Genomic DNA, 22,971 nt, shown 5'->3' on the forward strand with positions numbered 1-22,971 from the left:
ACATGCATACACATACACATATATATACATACATACATACATACATACATACATACATACATACATACATACATACACACACACACATACACATACATATACACAGTTTGTCAGCCCCGACAACCACCACGCGCGCGCGCTGCCACCAGTCACAACATCAGCCACCCCCCTGCACCAGACCCAGCAGCCACGGGCGCCCACACCACAAACAAACGGCAGCAGAAACAGCAGCCACAACACCCACAGACAGCCAGCACCACCCAATCAAATCAAAGCGATCAAAAAATAAACCGCGACCGGCAACCACACGCCAACAGGATCACAGATACCAGCCAGCGCCAGCTCGCCAGCAAGCCCAAACGCCAACACGCAAACAAGAGACACCAACACCCCCCCCCCGCCAAAAGACCCCACCACCCCAACCCAAACCCGCACAAACACACCACCGCCCAAACAACCGAGACACAGTATCCAGACCAGACACGGGCGCCGCGCCGCCACCACATCAAGTCGCCAACAGAGACCCCACAGCGCAAGGTCGGGCCACACGGGCACGGAGCCCACCCAACAGGAAGCGAGACCCGCGCGACGCCACACACAAATAAAAAATAAAATAAAATAAAAATAAATAAATATATATATATACATATATACATACACATACATACATATACACATACATACATACACACATATATATATATATATACATACACATATATACACATAAAAAAATAAAATAATAATAATAAATTAATAAAAGCCTGGCAGGCCACCAGAACGCAGTCCCCGGAATCCGCGCCGGCCGACGAGGCAATGAGGGGTGCGCCGAACCCCAACCCCCCCACATGCATGTGTACAAGGCCCCCAGAGTGTCTACTGTGTAGTTAAAATTAGGAGGTCAGCCATTACAGCCGACCTCCAGTCCCTATTGATGCGTGTACTGTAGCGTGAGTGAGATATGTATGCTTGTGGGAACTAATAATGCGATTAAAATTGGGGGACATCAATTTGTGTCATATTAAATATAAGCCTGGTTGTGTTGTGGCTAATAGAGTAAATATATGTCTTGTGTTTATTTACTGTTTTAGTCATTCCCAGCTGAATACCAGGTACCGTGAGTATGCAGCCTTGGCTGCTAAACATTTGATAGCTTGACCGTACGTGCGCGTCACGTACGTAACTTTTTAAAAATATATGAGCTTTATGAACCTTGGGTTAGGTGAACTGTCTTTTGGGCTGAGTGATTGTGTGTGTTGATCAGGTGTTTGAATTGTATTGGCGTGTTCTATGGAGCTAGGAGCTAGCATAGGAGCTAGGAGCTAGCATAACAAACACGCAGGTGTTTTTATGCAGGATTAATTTGTGGCATATTAAATATAAGCCTGGTTGTGTTGTGGCTAATAGAGTATATATATGTCTTGTGTTTATTTACTGTTGTAGTCATTCCCAGCTGAATATCAGGTACCGTGAGTATGCAGCCTTGGCTGCTAAACATTTGATAGCTTGACCATATGTGCGCGTCACGTACGTAACTTTTTAAAAATATATAAGCTTTATGAACCTTGGGTTAGGTGAACGGTCTTTTGGGCTGAGTGATTGTGTGTGTTGATCAGGTGTTTGAATTGTATTGGCGTGTTCTATGGAGCTAGGAGCTAGCAGAGGAGCTAGCATAACAAACACGTAGGTGTTTTTATGCAGGATTAATTTGTGGCATATTAAATATAAGCCTGGTTGTGTTGTGGCTAATAGAGTATATATATGTCTTGTGTTTATTTACTGTTGTAGTCATTCCCAGCTGAATATCAGGTCACCCCCGGCTCTCACAGCATCTTCCCTATCTGAATAGCTTCAACTCCCCACTAGTCCTTCACTTGCACTTTACTCATCCACAAATCTTTCATCCTCGCTCAAATGAATGGGGAAATTGTCGCTTTCTCAGTCCGAATCTCTCTCACTTCATGCGGCCATCATTGTAAACAATAGGGAACTTTGCGTATATGTGCAACTGACTACGTCACGCTACTTCCGGTAGGGGCAAGCCTTTTTTTTATCAGATACCAAAAGTTGCAATCTTTATCGTCGTTGTTCTATACTAAATCCTTTCAGCAAAAATATGGCAATATCGCGAAATGATCAAGTATGACACATAGAATAGATCTGCTATCCCCGTTTAAATTAAAAAAAATCATTTCAGTAGGCCTTTAAGTGTTAAAATTGTCCTGTATGGGTGGCAAGGGAAGCATCAATTAAATGGTAAATGGATTATCGTTGTACAGTGCTTTACTACTATCAAGGTACTCAAAGCGCTTTGACACTATTTCTACATTCACACAATGATGGCGGAAGCTGCCACGCAAAGTGCTAACCTGACCCGTTAGGCACAAGGGTGAAGTTGTTTGCTCAAAGACACAACGGTCGTGACTAGGATGACGCCGATGAATCGATGAAGCTCTTTATCAAAATATAACTGTAGAAGTCAACATTGTGTATGTGCTGAAAGGTATATTTATGATTGCTGCCTTTGGTAAAAGCTTAACTCTTTTAGGTTTTGCTCCCAATTGCTTTCTTATATTTAGACACGCCGAGTTGGTGGTTTACAAAATACTTGCAGAAAAATGTGTTTTAAGAACTGTGTAATGTGTTTAAGATAAAATACAAATTATTTCAAGATAATACTTAAATGGAAAATACTAAACATTAGAAGTACATAAAAAAACCTCTGCTCCCTTGGGACTGGAGTGCGTGACACTTTTTTCGTTGTCTTTTGTTAAAATCTTGCAGTCTTTTGCCCTTCTTGATCACCTCTTGAAAAACTTTGAAGAAACTTTTAACCTTTTCGTGATTTGAAGGGTTCCAACAACCTAAAACAACGCAAGCATAGGACATCTTTTTTCGAGAAAGGCAAAATGCCGCCCTGAACGATATGACAACAAATGCTCGCTGGCCCACCACTTGGAGCCTCGCATAGTTAAATCAAACCCACTACGCCATACCGTCAGGGGCGGTACGGCATAGTGGGTAGAGCGGCCGTGCCAGAAACCTGAGGGTTGCAGGTTCGCTCCCCGCCTCTTACCATCCAAAAATGAATGATGAATGAATGAGTTGTAAAAATTAATGATGGGTTCTCACTTCTCTGTGAAGCACTGAGTGCCTAGAAAAGCGCTATATAAATCGAATCCATTAATATTATTATTATTAAAGAGTGTGACATCAGGTGAATACAACCTATACTCTATTATGTTGAGAATTAAGTATCGCAATATGTACCATATCATGAAGTCCTTGCCAAGACCCAGCCTGAAACGTTGTACCTCTCTTCCAAAAAAACTTCAGTCAAGAAGGTTTATGGTATTTAAGAAAAGCCTTGTTGTTAAAAAAAAAAAAAATCACAGCATCAACTTTTTTTTGTTAATTGAAGACTATTAAAACGTGTAATATATTTATTTTTAACCAGTGCATTTAAAAAAAAATTATGAACTTGGAATATAAAAATACACTGCACTTTTTTGGGAATTTTGACTATCGTTCACAATCATTATGAAAGACAGGACAATGGATGGATTTTTTTTTTAATGCATTCTAAATATTAAAGGCCTACTGAAATGAATTTTTTTTATTTAAACGGGGATAGCAGATCCATTCTATGTGTCATACTTGATCATTTCGCGATATTGCCATATTTTTGCTGAAAGGATTTAGTATAGAACAACGACGATAAAGTTCGCAACTTTTGGGCTATGATAAAAAAAAGCCTTGCCCCTACCGGTAGTAGCGTGACGTAGTCAGTTGATTGCCTCCTCATATTTTCAATGCAGCTAGAGCGATTCGGACCGAGAAAGCGACGGTTACCCCATTAATTTGAGGGAGGATGAAAGATTTGTGGATGAGGAACGTTAGAGTGACGGACTACAATGCAGTGCAAGACATATCTTTTTTCGCTCTGACCTCAACTTAGGTACAAGCTGGCTCATTGAATTCCACACTCTCTCCTTTTTCTATTGTGGATCACGGATTTGTATTTTAAACCACCTCGGATACTATATCCTCTTGAAAATGAGAGTCGAGAACGCGAAATGGACATTCACAGTGACTTTTATCTCCACGACAATACATCGACGAAACACTTTAGCTACGGAGCTAACGTGATAGCATCGTGCTTAACTGCATATAGAAACAAAATAAATAAATCCCTGACTGGAAGGATAGACAGAAGATCAACAATACTATTAAACCATGGACATGTAAATACACGGTTAATGCTTTCCAGCCTGGGGAAGGTTAACAATGCTGTTGCTAACGACGTCATTGAAGCTAACTTAGCTAGGGAGCTAACGTGATAGCATCGGGCTCAAATGCAGATAGAAACAAAATACATAAACCCCTGACTGGAAGGATAGACAGAAAATCAACAATACTATTAAACCATGGACATGTAAATACACGGTTAATGCTTTCCAGCCTGGCGAAGGTTAACAATGCTGTTGCTAACGACGCCATTGAAGCTAACTTAGCTAGGGAGCTAACTTGATAGCATCGGGCTCAAATACAGATAGAAACAAAATAAATAAACCCCTGACTGGAAGGATAGACAGAAAATCAACATTACTATTAAACCATGAACATGTAAATACACGGTTAATGCTTTCCAGCTTGGCGAAGCTTAAAAATGCTATTGCTAACGACGCCATTGAAGCTAACTTAGTAACGGGACCTCACAGAGCTATGATAAAAACATTAGCGCTCCACCTACGCCAGCCAGCCCTCATCTGCTCATCAACACCCGTGCTCACCTGCGTTCCAGCGATCGACAGAAGGACGAAGGACTTCACCACGATCATCCGTGCGGTCGGTGGCTAGCGTCGGCTAGCGCGTCTGCTATCCGAGTCAAAGTCTTCCTGGTTGTGCTGCTGTAGTCTGCTGCTAATACACCGATCCCACCTACAACTTTCTTCTTTGCAGTCTTCATTGTTCATTAAACAAATTGCAAAAGATTCACTAACACAGATGTCCAGAATACTGTGGAATTATGAGATGAAAACAGAGCTATTTTGTATTGGATACAATGGGGTACCGATACTTCTGTTTCACTGGTTACGTCACGCGCATACGTCATCATCCAAAGACGTTTTCAGCCGGAAGTTTCGCGGGAAATTTAAAATTGCACTTTATAAGTTAACCCGGCCGTATTGGCATGTGTTGCAATGTTAAGATTTCATCATTGATATATAAACTATCAGACTGCGTGGTCGGTAGTAGTGGGTTTCAGTAGGCCTTTAAATAAATGTAATTACAAGTCTGCTTACAGTAGAGCCAATGGGAGCTCCACTATTTTGCCCATAAAAAACTATAAATAATCATATAATAAGCACCAACAATACTCCATTTACATTTCGTGTCTTGAATATTAACCAAGTGTTAGTGATATTGTTATTGTAAGCACTGACGCAGAAAAACTATAACGGCGCCATGATCACTTCCGTGGGTGCCTATGTTTACATCATCGAGTAGTCTGCTGCATTCTCGCTTCCTTGCTCTCTGTAAGTTTATTCTCAATCATAAATCATGCATCTCACCTGGACATGAGACGTCTGAATAGGTAATCCTACAAGTTGGGACACTTTGACAGCCATTTAGGATCTGGAACTGGCGAGAAGGACACGAAAAGTGTTTGTTCCTCCCCGCCGCCCCCGTCTTTCTTTGCGAGGATTATGAGACATTTTTCATCTGAAAGGGAATATATGAACATCCTAGCAGACAGCAGACCTTGCACGGTAAGGGATGTTTTATTATGTTTGTTGGCTTTCGTAAAGTCTGCAATGAGCAGAAATGAGTGATAAAGAAAAAAAAAAAAAGCAAACGTGATGCTTCTTTTTTTTTTTTTATTAAAGCGCCGCATATTGTGAATTATATTTATATAGTGCTTTTCTCTAGTGACTCAAAGCGCTTTACATAGTGAAAACCATTATCTAAGTTACATTTAAAAGTGTGTAAATAATAAATGTTATTTTAAATCTGCCCTTTACTACATTGCATATATATTTACATCATGATAAAACCCTGATGGAGGTGTTTGGATGTTTTTTGGGGCTCTATAGGCAGAATTTAACATCTCCCATAGCTGTAAGATGACTTTTGATCGCATTTATTTAATATTTAGAATGCAATAAAAATATTAATATAACATCCATTGTCATGTCTGTCATGATTGTGAACGATAGGCAAAATTCTCAAAAAGTAAAATTCCCCTTTAATGAACCATGCGAGCCTGCTCCTGACAAAGTGATAGCGTTAAAAAATATTTGTATATAGGACTACTCACCGCTCAGCTAGGACATTAAGATGAGGCGCTCCCATGCCCCAGCTTCTTACCATCCACGCCGTGTCAAAAGCTGCCAGAAATCCACGAGCAATGCCGGTGCCAAGAGGCCAGAATGGCTGCAGAGAATAATACAAAATAGAGTCAGGTAGTATTTATAAACATATATATGCAAGCTGTTAAAGGTAGCTGAGGTGAGGTACCAGCAACCACCAAACAGAAAGGCAAAACCAATAAGAAATAAGACAATTACAATTGTTATTTTGTGGTTTAACATCCCAGTTGCAGTTTAGATCAACATAATAAACATAGAAATAATTAATTGGATTCATATATCACCTTTCTTGACGTCCAAAGCGGTTTACACTTAGAACTAGGGATGGGTACCGAATTCGGTACTTTTAAAGGCATCAATCTAATTTTGTTGGCAGTACCATGTATCGATTCACGTAAAATCAAACTATTACATATTTTGATACCTTTGTTGCACGTGATGTCACACTCGTTTGCATAATGAATACCGGCTCAAGGAAACAATCACTCAAGCAGCACCTAGGGCGGACTCAGCCAAACTCCCTTTTAAGTAATGTTGAAATTTTCAACACCAACAAAGGCTGGAATATTTGAGGGCTCCACTCTTCCAATATGCGCTAACTTTATGCTATTTTACATTGGATGTGCCTCAGACAGGCTACTATTAGCAGTAGCAATTTTATTTGACGATTTCAACACCTCCACATCTGATTAAGAAAATTACAACTACCGGTAAGAGAAATGTTACAATCAAACAGCTGATGTGTAATAAGCGCAATACTAATTGTTTGTTGAATTTCAGCTTGTCATTTTACCTATTTAGAAGGCCAAACGCAGAACGTTTTTAGCAGTACCTATTGCATTAAATGACCAACCTCCACCAGGCAATCTCCAACAAGACCCATCAACAACTTCCTGCCTCTTCGCTCTCGGACTAACGAAGCGTTCTCAGCCCGCTGCATGCAGGTGAAGTCAAACACGGCCACATCCGGCTGGCAGGCATGGTTCTGAGCAAACTCTAGGTCTGGTAGTTTGGCCCCTGTTGAGAAATGAGCTGCATCACGGGCGTAACGACGCAGCGCTTCGTCGTCAATGTTGGCTGGAGCTAGCATATCCTCCACTTCACTAAAGTCCTGCAAGACATGTTGATCGAGTTATCTCACCACCAGATTGTTGAAACAGAATAACAGCTGGCATTAATGAGAATCACAGTTTCTGTTTGTGACGGAAGCCTTGTTCTCACCTGTTTGATGACACCCTTCTTTAGCAAGCTCCTTTTTTTGGCAGTCATGACAAAGTAGTGGGTGTCATCTTTGTAATATACGATGTTCTCCAAATCAATACCTGGAGAGAGAGAGCAATGAGACTGAATGAGGAAACTGACTAAAATATTTTAACTGGTTGGATGGCTTATGGAATTGTTAATTTTGAGCAGTTTCTTACATTTTGAAAATTTTACACAACGTAAGGGATCCATTGTTTCCGGTTTGAACATAGTTTTTATGCAAAATTAATATTTGTTGAATAATTTAACATTGTCAAAAAGGGTTATTTTGGCTCACTTCTGTATTTGAATTTCTGTGAAGCATTTAGCATAAGATTATTTGAAGGTAATTTGCTTCATACTCGGGTGGAATTGATTGAATCTCTACATAAAATGGTGTACGTGTGAATTAAAGTAAGACAAGAACAGTCAAAGCCACGGAGGATTGGTTGAGACTTGTAATCAGACACAATTGCGTCACGTAAATCAATGGCTTTGTTGACCTTTCCTTACATTCCTTTTAACTCAATCATTACAAGCCTTGAAGCTTTAGAAGAGAAACATAATCAAAAGCAAACTTGCTTGAGTTTGTACGTGCTAAATAATCTAGAGAATTTATTTCCTATTTGTTTAATGTATCACTGCAAACAAAGATGTCCTCTTTCATGCATCATTTGGACTCATACCAGTGTCTGTTAACAGGTCCTGGAAGAATTTCTGGTTGTAGATACGGGCCACGCCGCTGATCTCTGCCACTTGGGCCTCTGCTGTTGTGTTTCTGTTGATAAAGTTGGCCGTGATGCCAATGGCCAGCTTACCTCTCAGTTCCTTGTGCTTGAATCCTTTCAGCAGGGTAAAAAAAAACAAAGGAGACAGATTAACACTTAGAATAATGAGGACATGTTGTGGCCATATGTAACAGCTGGACCTTGCAAAACAATTAATTGCAGCTTTTTGCTGCCCCTGTCGCAACATAATGTTGTTTTTCTCACCCTCAGGGACAAACCTGCCTCCGCCAGCAGAGATGAAAACATCAAATTGAAATGATGAAACAGGATGAGTCTCTGGCTGAACTTTGACCATCCATCCTGTAAATAAAATGTGTCTTAGCAGGTCTTAATTAAGTCATAATTGGAGGTAGAAGTTGTTTTACTCAATAAGCCAAACAAAAATAATTTCAGTAGTACCGTTATCTCCTGTGGGCTCAATCAGACTCTTGAACTCCACTCCAGTGTGAACCTCCACGCCAAGGAGAAGTGATACTTTTAAGAGAATCAACTGCAACTGGCGAATGCCTACAAACACAAATCTTTCAAAACTAAAATTCAATCTGTGCTACTTCAACCGAACATCCCTAATGTTAAAGAAATCAAACTTTTGAAAAGGATAAGACCGTAGCAACTTATTTCAAACCCACAATGCCATACACACTGTACATAAAGATTTTGTTGGACAAATAGCACAGTATATGTGAAGCCAAGTTGCTTAACCCTAAGAATAATTATTAAAATGTTGCAGGATAATTCATTTTGGTTCAATTTATACCTTCACAAATAAGCTTGACTTAAGAAAAAAAAAAGAAAAATAAAAGATTAACATTACAGGTAAAGATAAGGCCAATAAATAAAAATAGCCATCTATAGGTTCATGAAGATTTGTGCATTACATTTTGTAAATAGAGTTATCTCTCATTCAAGGACATGGCTGCGATAAATTAACTTCGGTGAAGTGAGAATAAATCAAATATTTTTATAGCTATAGCATAAAAATCCTGTTTACACTTTTCAACATTGTGAGAGCTCCCGGTAAATAAAATAATGCCCTTTAGTCACCTTTACATTACACTCTTTTAATCCAATATAGTAATGCTGCCTGAGGCTGAGCCAATCAGCGGCCACAATGCTAAACAGCTTGCTCTGACTGGTTTGCTCTTCTCTAGTGGCCAATACTATTTTAGTATTAATATTTTTAGTTTATTTAGCCTATTTGTATGCATTGAAATGCTTAATTTAGGAACAACAAATTGTAGAATATGCTTAAAAATTTAAAAAATCCCACCAAAAAATCTACAATGTGGTGAAGCCGCAATATTTAAAGCACGATGTGGCGAAGAACGACTGTAATATATTAGTTTGTCTCCCTTCTAACACAATTGCACAGTATGCAATATTATGTCAATTTCCGTTTTGGTTTGCATGAAATCCAGTAGGTCTTAAATGTATTGTACTAGGGCTGGGCGATAAAACAATAACAATATATATCGCGATAGACATGTGATCAATATCAATAGAAAATGGGGTCGATAGAACGTTCGATAATTTCACTGTGTTTTGTTAGAAAAAAATAGGAAGAAAGGCGGAGCCGGAACCGCACGGCATTCTGGGGGGTGTAGGCAGAGGAAGGGCTTTGGCCTCTCGACCTATCACGGCCGAGCCTGAACCGCAAGGCATTCTGGGAAATGCTAACAGGGAAAAGAAAGGGAAAAAAAGCAACAACGGCTAGCTGACGACGAGGAGTGAAACGAAACGGGAATATGAGTGCGGCAGCACGAGAGGAAATTCTAAATAAAAAAGGAAACGTCACGTCACCAGTTTGGCAGTATTTTGGATTTTTTAAAATCCGATACGAATCAGAGTAATCCTGTCTGCAAACTTTGCAAGGTCGTCGTCCCGACCAAGTCTGGGAACACGACAAACTTATTTTACCACCTGAGCCGCTCTCACCCGCTGGAGTACAGCAGTATCAAACAGCCACAACCATCTACATCAGCCGGTGCAAGTGGAACAGCACCGAAGCGGCAACAACAGACCACCATCGTCTCGATGGTGGTCTGTTGTTGCCGCAGACAGTATTACTCGGCAGCAGTGCCATACGACAAAAATTCAAAACGTTATAAAGAAATAACGGATGCAGTGGTGTATCAATTAGCGAAGGACATGCTACCGCTCAGCATAGTTGAGAAGTCTGGGTACAAGAATCTCATACACGTGCTCGACCCCCGTTATGTTCTACCTGGCCAAAAGCACTTTTCCAAGACAGCTATTCCTAAACTTTACACAATGTGCAGGGAATCCGTGGAAAAGGAGATACTGAAGTTGGTTTGATTTTTCCATAAATGACTGAAGAGGGTAACAGGTTTGTTTTGTCACAGATGTTCAGACGCAAGTTTATTCCGATGTTTACAATATTCTGTAAGACATGTTTGTTTCTGCTTGCTTAATGTGACTTATTTATTTGCATATATTGTTACCAATATGGCTTTAAAGCCTGAGTTGTACACTACTAATTTCTTAATTACAATACTTTGCACATTTTGTTGGATTAAGCATTTATTTAATGTCAATATTTGCACATCGACCAGTATTTTCATTTATTTGACTGTTTTTCATAATGCTGACCTCGTTCTAAAGGTTAAAGGTTATATTTAAAATAAAAGTATTTAAATTCAGCCTTTTTTCTCCTGGTCTTTATTTAGAATTTTTTTTTTGTTTTTTTTTATCAATTATTATCGATATCGACTAATATGAAACACTTATATCGTGATACATTTTTTAGTCATATCGCCCATCCCTATATTGTACAATAATTTTTTCTTGATTCAGCCAGCAGTCACTCACTGATGTGATCTAGCGAGCCAGAGCAGAATTTTCCATAGAACTTTTTAGCACCGAGGCCACGGAGGTCACAGATGGTGAAGGGCCACAGATGGAGAACATTGTTCCTAGAGAAAGTCTGTCGCTTCTCCAGCACCACCACCTGAGCACCCAGCAAGGAAAGTTCAATGGCAGTCCTTAGACCACATGGCCCAGCCCCAAGGATGAGACACTAAGCAGGAGAGAGAAATTTTTTTTGTCAGCCCATGTGAATATCACAGAAATGTAAGGCTTAAAAGAAAAATGTTATCGTGAAACCTTGAGTGAAGCTTTAGAAAATGAGAATGTACTCAGGAAAAAAACTGATAATGCAAAGATATACAAATATACATAGGCCTTGTCCAAAGATTTTTAATCAGATATCATTAATTGCCAAAGAGAAATAATTTATGAACATAACAGGCAAATATACGCTAATTCAAGGAACCCATTTGACCCGTAACATTGCAATGTTAGCCTTTTTGGGTAATATCTAGATATATCATCATCACATATGTTATTATTAAAATACAGTAAAGATTAAAATGTCTGACAAATACCTTGTTTTTGGTGCAGGCTTTTTTCTGCTGGTAGTCGGGGTGAGATGCCCTTTTGTCCAGCTTTGTCCACAAGGCTTTAGCCCGCCAGTAGTTCAGCCTTTCTTTCAGTTTGCTGTAGAAACTCCTGAAGTCCTTCAAATTAATGTCCAGCTGCTGACAAAGTTCATCAAAGTGTCGTTGTACATCCTTGCAGTCGTGCGCTTGTACGAAGCGGTCAAACGCAGCATGTGAGGGGTTGACAGGATCCTGGCTTGCCATTGTGGAGACCAGTTCCGTGTCCTGTTGCAGAACTGAGAAGCAGAAGGTTAAAGCTTAGATTGGGGGGTGTCCTACTTGCATATGGTCATTGTAGATGATCAAAGGCCCTTGCTTCAGTTACCTGTTTGACTTATGTATGACCAAACCAGTCCTCTACCCCCTGTGCAAATAGGAAGTCCCCCACTGATTCTCCTATTTATAGTCCTGATGATTAAACAGCAAGGACATCTATCACCAGGTTGGCTGGCTCATTATCAACTTCCTCCTTGTTGTTTCTGAGACTTCAGGTCTGTTTTTTTTACAGCCAAAACCGATTTAGTTCACAAAAACCCTCAAGCAACGTGCTCCTTGTTAGTTTCAGGAGACAGTCTCAATGTCAACCTGTGTTAACCTTACTATCACGTTTGAAAGGGAGGTACTGGGCCTTTTCTATATTTTAACTTGAATGGCTAAAACAAATATTAACTGTACAGTTTAAAATAAGAAGACTATTGCAAATAGGTTGATGAAAACTAGAACACAGGAACAGGAAAAAAAAATACACAGTATAAAAATTATAAAGACAAGAAATTGGGGACAACAGAGTCACAAGTTACAATCCTTTTCCCAACATTGACATTAGGTGGTTACTTCCCACCCCGTGCTAATCTTTTGAGTCAATATTACAGTCAAACAATAAGACGTGACTCAAGCTGTATTCAACATTTCCCTTGCAGCAATGAAACTCTAAACCAGCAGTACACGTTATTTCTTCAAACTGACATTTCCGTCAAGTAACCAAGGCAACACTTCCTGAAGATAACCTCACCACTGTTGCTCACAATGCTTGCCCTGCGTTGCCACCTGAACCAGAAAACAATAATTACACACCATGTGAAAAAAGATGCCGCACCACCTAAAACTGTTTGTGCACCATTAAAAATGTAACCCCATGATACATTACAGTATTTCAAAAACCATTTAAAAAGGGAAACAACATACCTGTACCATTTTAACAAACTGATCTAAAAAAATACAATAGTAAACTGTATTTGATCATATGCAAACTATAAATGAATATGTGAACCCCACCCTTAATATTTGTAGCCCAGAGGTCAGTCCTGGGACCAAAACTATTCAATCTATAAATAAACCACATTAGTAAAACTACAAAAGAGCTCCTATTAATATTATTTGCAAATGACAACTGCATTCTGCTCAAGATAAAACCTACAGGAAGTAATGAAAACTTATGGAGAAATGAATGAACTAAAAAGACGGTTTGATAAAAACTGAATATTCCTGAATTTAGACAAAACCAAAGTAATGTTAAAAGGAAAAAATAAGATAAATACTCAAACACAAATACAAAACGATGATGTAGACATTGACACAGTACAGGAAAATACATTTTAGGAGTTCTGATAACAAAATGTGCATACATCATAAAGTGGCTAGAAATATTTCAATCTTGAAAGGTGAAACAATAAGAGTTTAATTCCTTCACTAGGAGTACTGCAGAAAACAGCAGTTAAAGTAATCATTTGTAAGGCTGGCTACAGGGAACATACAAACTCCTTTTTAATCGAATCTAAAATACTTACATTTTTAGATCTTGTACACTTTAGGACCACAATAGTCATGTACGAAGCAAACAACAACAGGTTACCAGAAAATGTTAAATAATTATTTTCAATAAGGTAGGAGAAATACAATTTTAGGAATAAACTGAATATAAAACATTTGTATGCATGCAAGACATTGGAAGCATTTAGTACATATATATGGAATTAAACTATGGAATGGATTAGGTAAGGAACATAATGTACACAGCTAAATATAAATTAAGAGGTATTATAAGCATATCATATTCACAAAGTATGACAAAGAACTGTTGAAGAATACTGCCTGATAACAATATCAAACACTTTCCTGGGACAGGGATATGATCAGATAAGCTTTGTTTCCTCCCACTTATTTTTGGGTGTGTTGAATTGTAAAATATAAGTGTGATTGTTCATTGTGCTATACCTTAACATGTTGCAAGAAAATATTTAGAAGAAGTAGAATAAATATATTATACTGAATATACTGAACTATGTAGTCCGCAAGAGACTTGTAGTAACAGCTTTTAAAATGTTCTGACAAAGTATTTGTTGACCTTGTCCAACATTATTCATTAATTTCCATTTCATTTATTTATTTATTTCAGCCAATGACATAAAAAAGTACAAAGTTGACAACACAAAATAATATAAATTAAAGGCCTACTGAAATGAAATGTTTTTATTTAAACGGGGATAGCAGATCCATTCTATGTGTCATACTTGATCATTTCGCGATATTGCCATATTTTTGCTGAAAGGATTTAGTAGAGAACAACGACGATAAAGTTCACAACTTTTGGTCGCTAACTAAAAAAAGCCTTGCCTATACCAGAAATAGCGTGACGTCACAGGAGGAAGAATTCCTCACAATTCCCCGTTGTTTACAATGGAGCGAGAGAGATTTGGACCGAGAAAGCAACGATTACCCCATTAATTTCAGCGAGGATGAAAGATTCGTGAATGAGGAACGTTAAGAGTGAAGAACTAGAGAGGCAGTGCAGGGTGTATCTTTTTTCGCTCTGACCGTAACTTAGGTACAAGTGCTCATTGGATTCCACACACTCTCCTATTTCTATTGTGGATCACGGATTTGTATTTTAAACCACCTCGGATACTATATCCTCTTGAAAATGAGAGTCGAGAACGCGAAATGGACATTCACAGTGACTTTTATCTCCATGACAATACATCAGCGAAGCTCTTTAGCTACTGAGCTAACGTGATAGCATCTGGCTCAAATGCAGATAGAAACAAAATAAATAAATCCCTGACTGAAAGGATAGACAGAAGATCAACAATACTATTAAACCATGGACATGTAACTACACGGTTAATAATTCTCAGCCTGGCAAAGCTTAACAATGCTGTTGCTAACGATGTTGAAGCTAACTTAGCAACCGGACCTTACAGAGCTATGATAAAAACATTAGCTATCCACCTACGCCAGCCAGCCCTCATCTGCTCATCAACACCCGTGCTCACCTGCGTTCCAGCGATCGACGGCGCGACGAAGGACTTCACCCGATCACAGATGTCTGCTATCCAAGTAAGTCCTCTTTGTTGTGTTGCTACAGCCAGCCGCTAATACACTGATCCCACCTACAACTTTCTTCTTTGCAATCTCCATTGTTCATTAAACAAATTGCAAAAGATTCACCAACACAGATGTCCAGAATACTGTGGAATTGTTCGATGAAAACAGAGCAGTTTGTATGGTGACACATTGGGTACGAATACTTCCGTTGCAGTCGTGAGGTCACACGCATACGTCATCATACATAGACGTTTCCAACCGGAAGTTTAGCGGGAAATTTAAAATTGCACTTTATAAGTTAACCCGGCCGTATTGGCATGTGTTGCAATGTTAAGATTTCATCATTGATATATAAACTATCAGACTGCGTGGTCGGTAGTAGTGGGTTTCAGTAGGCCTTTAATATAGTGCAAAAGGTAATGTATAGTATGTAATGCATGATTGTCCAGTTTTGCCTGAAAGGGAGTGGGAAGAAGATAACTTATTTATCCCACCCCCAGTTCTCCATTCAGTGATTATTCACATGAATTTCACTCTTACTTTGTTCAAGGATTATAATACAGATGTTGTATCATAGTGGCATTACCACAGGTAACAATATTTATTACACTGTAACAATAATTTGTATCTGCAATGTAGGAATAATGAATATACCAACAATGGTAATAGACAACATAGCAATAATAGTAATAGACAACATAGCAATAATGGTAAGGAAACATTGAGCACATGTTAACACTTTGAGACAGAGTACATACAGCAGCAGGTCAAATTAAAGACCCTCATCTCTATATTTGAACCAGACCCCATGTTTGTATAATAGTTTAAATCGATTAATAGTTTGGCGTTGCTTGTGTTGTCAGTCCAGTTTGTTCCATAGTTTTACTCCGCATACAGACACACAAAAACGTTTACGAGTGGTTTGAGCTCTCGGCAATAAGAAATATCCAAAGCCTCTCAAGTTATGAGCCTGCACTTGTCTTATAAAAAAACGTAGATTAGGCGGCAATAATTTGTTAAATGCTTTATATAAGATTATTAATGTATTTTATTTAACAAGGTCATCAAATTTGAGCAACTTTGATTGCATAAACAGATTATGAGTATGTTCTAAATAACCAACGTTGTGAATGATCCGCACTGCTCTTTTCTGTAATATGATCAGAGGATGAATTGTGTTGTGGTAAGTATTCCCCCATACTTCAACACAGTATGTAAGGTATGGGAGTACCAAGGTGCAGTATAGAGTACGGAGTGCATTTTCATTGAGGTATAGTTTTGCTTTGTTTATAATTGAGAGGCTTTTGGAGAATAATATGTTAGTGTGTTCTAAGTAATCTACTTTATGAATAATCCTTATAGCTCTTTTCTGTAGTTGATACAGAGAAAGTTGCGGTGCACAAGGAATACAATTTGAAACGTCATTATACAACTAGACATGCTGAAGAGTATGCAAAATACCAGGGAGATGAGAGAGTGAACCGGGTTGCAAATTTTAAAACCAGTCTACTGAGGCAACAAGATTTTGTCAAGAAAGCAAGCGAAAAGAGCGATGCAGCAGTCAAAGCTAGCTACATGGTGAGTGAGATGGTTGCTAGGGCGGGAAAGCCATTCAAAGAAGGTGAATTCATTAAAAAGTGCAAGTTAGATTTTTTTTAAGAAAGATTTTCTTGCGGCCCAGCCTCACCCAGTTTCTGCATCCAGTGGCCCCCAGGTAAATTGAGTTTGAGACCCCTGCTTTATAGAGACAGTGTGTTATGACAAATCAGCTCTTCAGTCAAACACTTGTAAAGACCTGTGACTCAACATGCAATTACAAATGTCAGACTTGTGTAAATGTTATTTCCTTGTTTGGTTGCACTTTGTACACTATTTAGCCAGTAGACAGGACAACATACAGCTGAGTATTAGCCACCTTTGCACTGACTTGATTAATCAGGATCACTATGTTCAGTCTACTTCACTCTGTTCAAGAGGGAAGTAGACTGAAGATGGTTGTTTTTGAAGGCCAGCCAATACTAAAAATAGACTTCAAATGATCTAATGAACGCCACAGGCTCTTTATATAGCTCTTCAGGAATACGGTTAACTTCCTTGTTTTAGTTTTATGTCAAAAGTACAAAGCTTTGACAATGTGATATTTCTAAATATAGTTGACACAGCCGAATGCATGCAAATCCTCCTTATCACCATCTGACTGGTTATATGCTAGTTTTAGCCGCTAAGATGCAAGCATAAGGTTATAATAGGCTTCGTACACCTTTTCCATGGCCAAATTCAAGCACTTTTTAAGGACTATCAAGATAAATTCTCCAGTTTTTCCAGTACCCTTCAAAAGGCGAAAACCAGTGTTAATCAATCCATAGCCTTGTTGTTTGAGGTCACCAAACGCTGTCTGTAGGAAAAATACGGAAAATCTGCCAAAACCTAAGCCTAACATTGAACCAGCAGTTATCATTAACTGAATGGGGCATAGAAAATTAAGCAGTGTTTCTGTAGACCAGGGGTCACCAACGCGGTGCCCGCGGGCACCAGGTCGCCCGTAAGGACCAGATGAGTCGCCCGCGGGCCTGTTCTAAAAAAAATAAAAAAATAAAAATAAATTAAAAAATATATATATATATATATATATTTAAAAAAAATAAATAATAAAATTAAATCTACATAGAAAAAACACAAGATACATTTTCAATCAGTGCATCAACCCAAACAACCTCCCCCATGCACACTCATCCACACCCACTCACACAAAAGGGGTTATTTCTTTCTGCTACCAATATTCTGGTTCCCACAACATAGACAACACATCTGCAAGGGACACAGTCCCTGAAGCACACATGATTGTATAGGCTGCTGGTCCACTAACATTTTCATTAATTACTATTTTTTATGTAATTATTTTTATATTGTTTTACTTTCTTTTTTATCCAAGAAAATGTTTTTTATTTATTTATCTTATTTTATTTTATTTTTAAAAAAAGGGCCTTATCTTCAACAGACCAGGTTGTCAATGAAATTAGATTGGTTTAAAGGGTTTTTTAAACCAGGCCCAGTCCAGATAATGTCCAAGTCGGACTCAGCAACACACACCTTCATTCATGTACACAGAAAAAAATTAGGGAACACAACAGATTGCATATAATTTATAAACAAAATTACATTTTCAAAATAAGCATTTATGTACAGTCCAGATTATGTCCAGGTCACTCAAATTAGGGAACACAACAACAGATATCATATAATCTATAAACATAATTATACTTTCAAAATAAGCCTTTGAGGACTTCTCATCTTTTTTTTAATGTTTTTTGGCATCATTATCGTTTTCAACCATGTAACTTTCGAAAGTTAGAAAATACTGAATAAATGTTTTAAAGAAAGTAATACTAAGTGAATATCTGTTTTTGGCCTTAAAAATAAACCTTTTACCGAGTACTATAATTAAATTGACTAAATCATGATTGTCAATGAACTCTCCTAAAATAACAGAAACCACATTAAGCTTCATAAACAAACCAATCCTTAAACACATTTTTTCAACTTCCACCCAAAACAAAGACACAATATGACAATACCAAAACAAATGCAGGGTGGATTCAGGCTCCTGACAACAAAATCGGCAATCATCTGACTCTGTCATATTCCATAATTTTAACATTTTCCCTGTGGGTAAGAAGTTATAAATAATTTTAATTTGAAAATAACGATTTTGCACATCGATAGTGGTTTTATAGATTAGTTTGAATATGGCATCCCATGGCAACGGGCAGTCAAAAAAGTCCTCCCATTTTCCATTTGTGTTGTATGAGGCAGCCTTCAAAGATTTCTTTATTAAATAAAAATTATATATTTTTCTATTTATTTTAGTTCCTTTTTGCCAACTAGAATTTCTTATTAGAGGTTTACAAACTAATAATTTAGTAGTTCCATAATTAATTATTTGTTTCCATCTTTTCCCAATTACTCCAGTTAGTTGATAAAATGAAAAGCTTGAGCAAGCATCACCATACATAGCTCTAAATTCATCATACTTCATAATTTTACCATTCTCATTGATAATATCATTGACAAAAATGATTCCTCTTTCAAACATATTTTTCCAAAAGAAAGGCTTTCCATCTATTACAATATTAGAGTTCATCCATATTAACTGCTGCAAAATATCGTCTCTTTTTTCTGGCACATAAAATTGAAAACACCACTATGAGTGGATTGTTTCCTTTATGAACCCCGCCATGTTTCCCAGCAGACTCTCTGGGAGGGGATCACTTGTAAAAAAGGATACAATTTCTTTTGATACAGTACATGTTTTTTGTCCAACAGGACATTTGTGTACCACTCAATGTTTAAATACATCTTTGGAACAATTGATGCTTTTAAAGACAGACACATAGCTTCAAGGTTGAGAAGTTTCAGGCCCCCATATTCATACTCTTTGTACAAAACCTTTCTTTTAATCTTTTCTGGTTTGCCGTTCCAGACAAAATCGAAGACCCTCCGCTCATAAATCTTAAAAAAGATTTGTGATGGAGCTGGTAATGACAAAAACAAATAAATAAATTGAGGAATAATTAACGAGTTGGCAATAGACATTTTACCATACAAGGTTAGGGATTTCCCTTTCCATGATTGCATAACTTTGTCCAGCTTTCTTAGTCGATTATCATAATTTACTGAGCCTAGATCTTCCAGATTTTCTGGGACAACAACACCAAGTATGTTAACTGGTCCATCTGTCCACAAAACAGGCACTTTGCATTCCATTCGAAAGGATGTTCCCTTTAGATTTCCGATCCTTAACATTTTACATTTATCATAATTAAGCTTAAGGCCAGATTGCTGTGAAAATATGTCCAAAAGATTAAGAAGGTTCCGCAAACAATGAGGAAAAATCTTATCTTTGTGAATCAGCCTTTTCTGACATGAACTTCATCAAGAACAAACACAGAACACGCCTCACTGATGCACATCTGCAACTCACTCAGAGTCGCAGTGTCAAGTTACACACCAGAGTACAACACACTAGTTAACAGCATGCAATGCCAGGCTTCCCACTAACTGACAAAGAAACAGATAACAGATTTGGTGTCCAGTTCAAAGTGTGACATGATTTAAAAATTTGAGAGTTTACTTTTGTATTTTACATGAGTTATTATTTGTACAAACATGGTGCAAAGTAATTCATGATTTGTTAAAAAATGTTAGTGGCTAGCTAGTTAAAATGGGATATTGTGATTTCACAAGACTGTCTTAGAAGTGATCATTTGAAAATGTTCAATTTAAAAAATGTGCACTTAGAGAAAATATAAAAATAAAGTGTTGCATATTGATATTTATCTGTTTCTATATATATATATTGTGAGAAATCATTAAGATGATCAGTGTTTCCACAAAGATAAATATCATTAATTATTAATAATAACAGAGTTAAAGGTAAATTGAGCAAATTGGCTACTTCTGGCAATTTATTTAAGTGTGTATCTAACTGGTAGCCCTTCGCATTAATCAGTACCCAAGAAGTAGCCCTTGGTTTCAAAAAGGTTGGTGACCCCTGCTGTAGACTATTCAATGTCATTGGTGTTTGCAAACGTTTACTTGTTTGTTTGTATCATCATCATCATTCATGTATACATCATTCCTTACAAGAAATAACATTAATTATTATTGTTTACTTGTTTGATTGTATCATAATTCATGCATGCATCATGTTCATTAAAATGACAACCTCCCGTCATGATGGACCGATGCACCACTGTCCTCTTGGGGGCAACACAGACGGCTCTGGCATGACAACAACCTACTGTAAGGGCTCGTGCAAAGCCAACAGATTTAAGGAAACATATTTATTTATTATTTTCCATTTTATAATTAGCCTATTGAGTCAGACTGCCGAGAAATATGATGAACATTTCCAAGCATTGACAAGCACTTCACCCAAAATTCAAGCATTTTTCAAACCTTGAAAACACAACATTAAAATCCAAGCTTTTTAAAAGGTTTTTTAAGCATCCGTACGAACGCTGTTATAAAGAATTGACCTTTGTTTATGCTTTGACACACAGTGGGTGAGCTCCACCCACCCAATGGCACCCTGAAGCTGGATCAAACTCCTGAGGGCTCCAACCTGTCCGGAGGCAGAACAACACGTCGTTTGGACTTCTTGCCCTGACTTTCCAAAGTCTTATCTGGCTACAGCAGACATTCACAGTTTGCATGTGGTGACAGGGGCGTCACACGTACTGATACGACCAAACAAAAGTTAGGCAGTACATAAGAAAAACTGAAAGCCATTAAGTCCTTAATTTGAACCATGAATTGGTTTACGTCAGGGGTGTCCAAACTTTTTCCACTGAGGGCCGCACACTGAAAAATCTAAGTAAGCGGGGGCCATTTTGATATTTTTTATTGACCCCGAAGGGAATAAGCGGTAGAAAATGGATGGATGGATGGAAAAACCAATACAATATATCTATAAAAAAGATACATTCAGGCCTCCACTCAGACTAGATCCCTGGGACCCCAAAAGGTTTTGGTCAAAAAAAATATTACAAATGTGTCATTATTTAGTATTATTATTATTATTCAAGGTTTAAATCTCTAGATCCACATTAGGTCTATCTGTCAATATAATGCTTTTAAAGATTTAAGTTGTATGCCATTTTTGTCAAGGAAAACCGTGTTTTTTTATGGAAAAAAACACAAAATATGCAATATTTTCCCCCAATAAAATTTTAAAGTGGAATATTTGAGATTGTATAATAATTGGAGTCTTAAAAAGGTCAATAACTCATAACAACATTGATTTTAATTCATAATTGTTTTGAGCAATGACACTTAAAAAAAAAAAAGTCCCACTAAAATTATTGGGGACCCAAATGGGTACTGCTCAGCAAAGTTTAAAAAGATAAATCCAACATTTTTTTAAAAATAGTCTCAAGATCACTTTCAGATCTATCCGTCAATTATAAGTTGTATTGTTGTTTATGTTTTTTGTTTGTTCGTTTTAGGCCCCTTCTTTAAAAAACCTTGTTTTTTAAATGGCAACCAAAAAATATGCAACATTTCCCCCCAAAATATCTCAAAGTGGAATATTTAATGTGAAGTAAATGGAGCCTTGAATAGGTCAATAATTCATAATGACATTGATTTTGATTAATTATTATTTTTAAAAGAAAGAAACTGCCTGCATGGCAGCTTTTTGTTTAATTTATTTGAGTAAATAATGCAACATTTTCTTGTTACATTTCACCTGTTTGCTCTTTTATACCCGGGCCGCACTTTGGACACCCCTGGTTTACGTGGACCCGGACTTAAACAAGTTGAAAAACGTATTCGGGTGATACCATTTAGTGGTCAGTTGTACGGAATGTGTACTTTACTGTGCAATCTACTAATAAAAGTTGCAATCAATGAATGAAGATGTTAAAAGCGAAGAACACAACAAAGCTTAGTAGCACATGCCACACACACGTCAGAAAATAGCAAAACGAGAGGGGAAAAAAAACAGTTCAACTTACGGTGTGTCGCGCGTCCGGTCACAGTCAGGAAGGTAATATATATTAAATATATTTGAAGTTAAACTCGAATCCTTCCAGTATTCATGTTTTGTTTTCCCTGACAGGTAAAGAAGGTACGCGCGAGCTCACCTGCGTGCCGCGCTGTTGTGTAGCACGCGCCGTTGTGTAGCACGCGCCGACTCACTTCCGGGACTTTCTGGCGAGCCTGGCGCGCGTCGTCTATGTGCACGCGCTCATGTGGCGGTCCGACAGGCCTTTGATGGCCTAA

General features: G+C 37.9%; 1 protein-coding gene across 1 annotated transcript in view; it reads right to left on the bottom strand.

Moving 5' to 3' along the window:
* The window catches only part of mical1 (microtubule associated monooxygenase, calponin and LIM domain containing 1), a 75,113-nt gene that overhangs the window by 12,796 nt on the left and 39,346 nt on the right, over nucleotides 1-22,971 (bottom strand). The window contains exons 2-10 of the mRNA XM_062053501.1: nucleotides 22,833-22,967; nucleotides 11,809-12,098; nucleotides 11,234-11,441; nucleotides 8,804-8,911; nucleotides 8,609-8,704; nucleotides 8,303-8,458; nucleotides 7,596-7,696; nucleotides 7,228-7,485; nucleotides 6,323-6,438 (exon numbers count right to left, since the gene is read on the bottom strand). Of these exons, the coding sequence (XP_061909485.1) occupies nucleotides 6,323-6,438; nucleotides 7,228-7,485; nucleotides 7,596-7,696; nucleotides 8,303-8,458; nucleotides 8,609-8,704; nucleotides 8,804-8,911; nucleotides 11,234-11,441; nucleotides 11,809-12,098; nucleotides 22,833-22,967 (1,468 nt within the window). The remainder of the gene's footprint in view (nucleotides 1-6,322; nucleotides 6,439-7,227; nucleotides 7,486-7,595; nucleotides 7,697-8,302; nucleotides 8,459-8,608; nucleotides 8,705-8,803; nucleotides 8,912-11,233; nucleotides 11,442-11,808; nucleotides 12,099-22,832; nucleotides 22,968-22,971) is intronic.

This window comes from Entelurus aequoreus, linkage group LG07 (assembly GCF_033978785.1).
Source record: "Entelurus aequoreus isolate RoL-2023_Sb linkage group LG07, RoL_Eaeq_v1.1, whole genome shotgun sequence".
NCBI lineage: Eukaryota > Metazoa > Chordata > Actinopteri > Syngnathiformes > Syngnathidae > Entelurus > Entelurus aequoreus.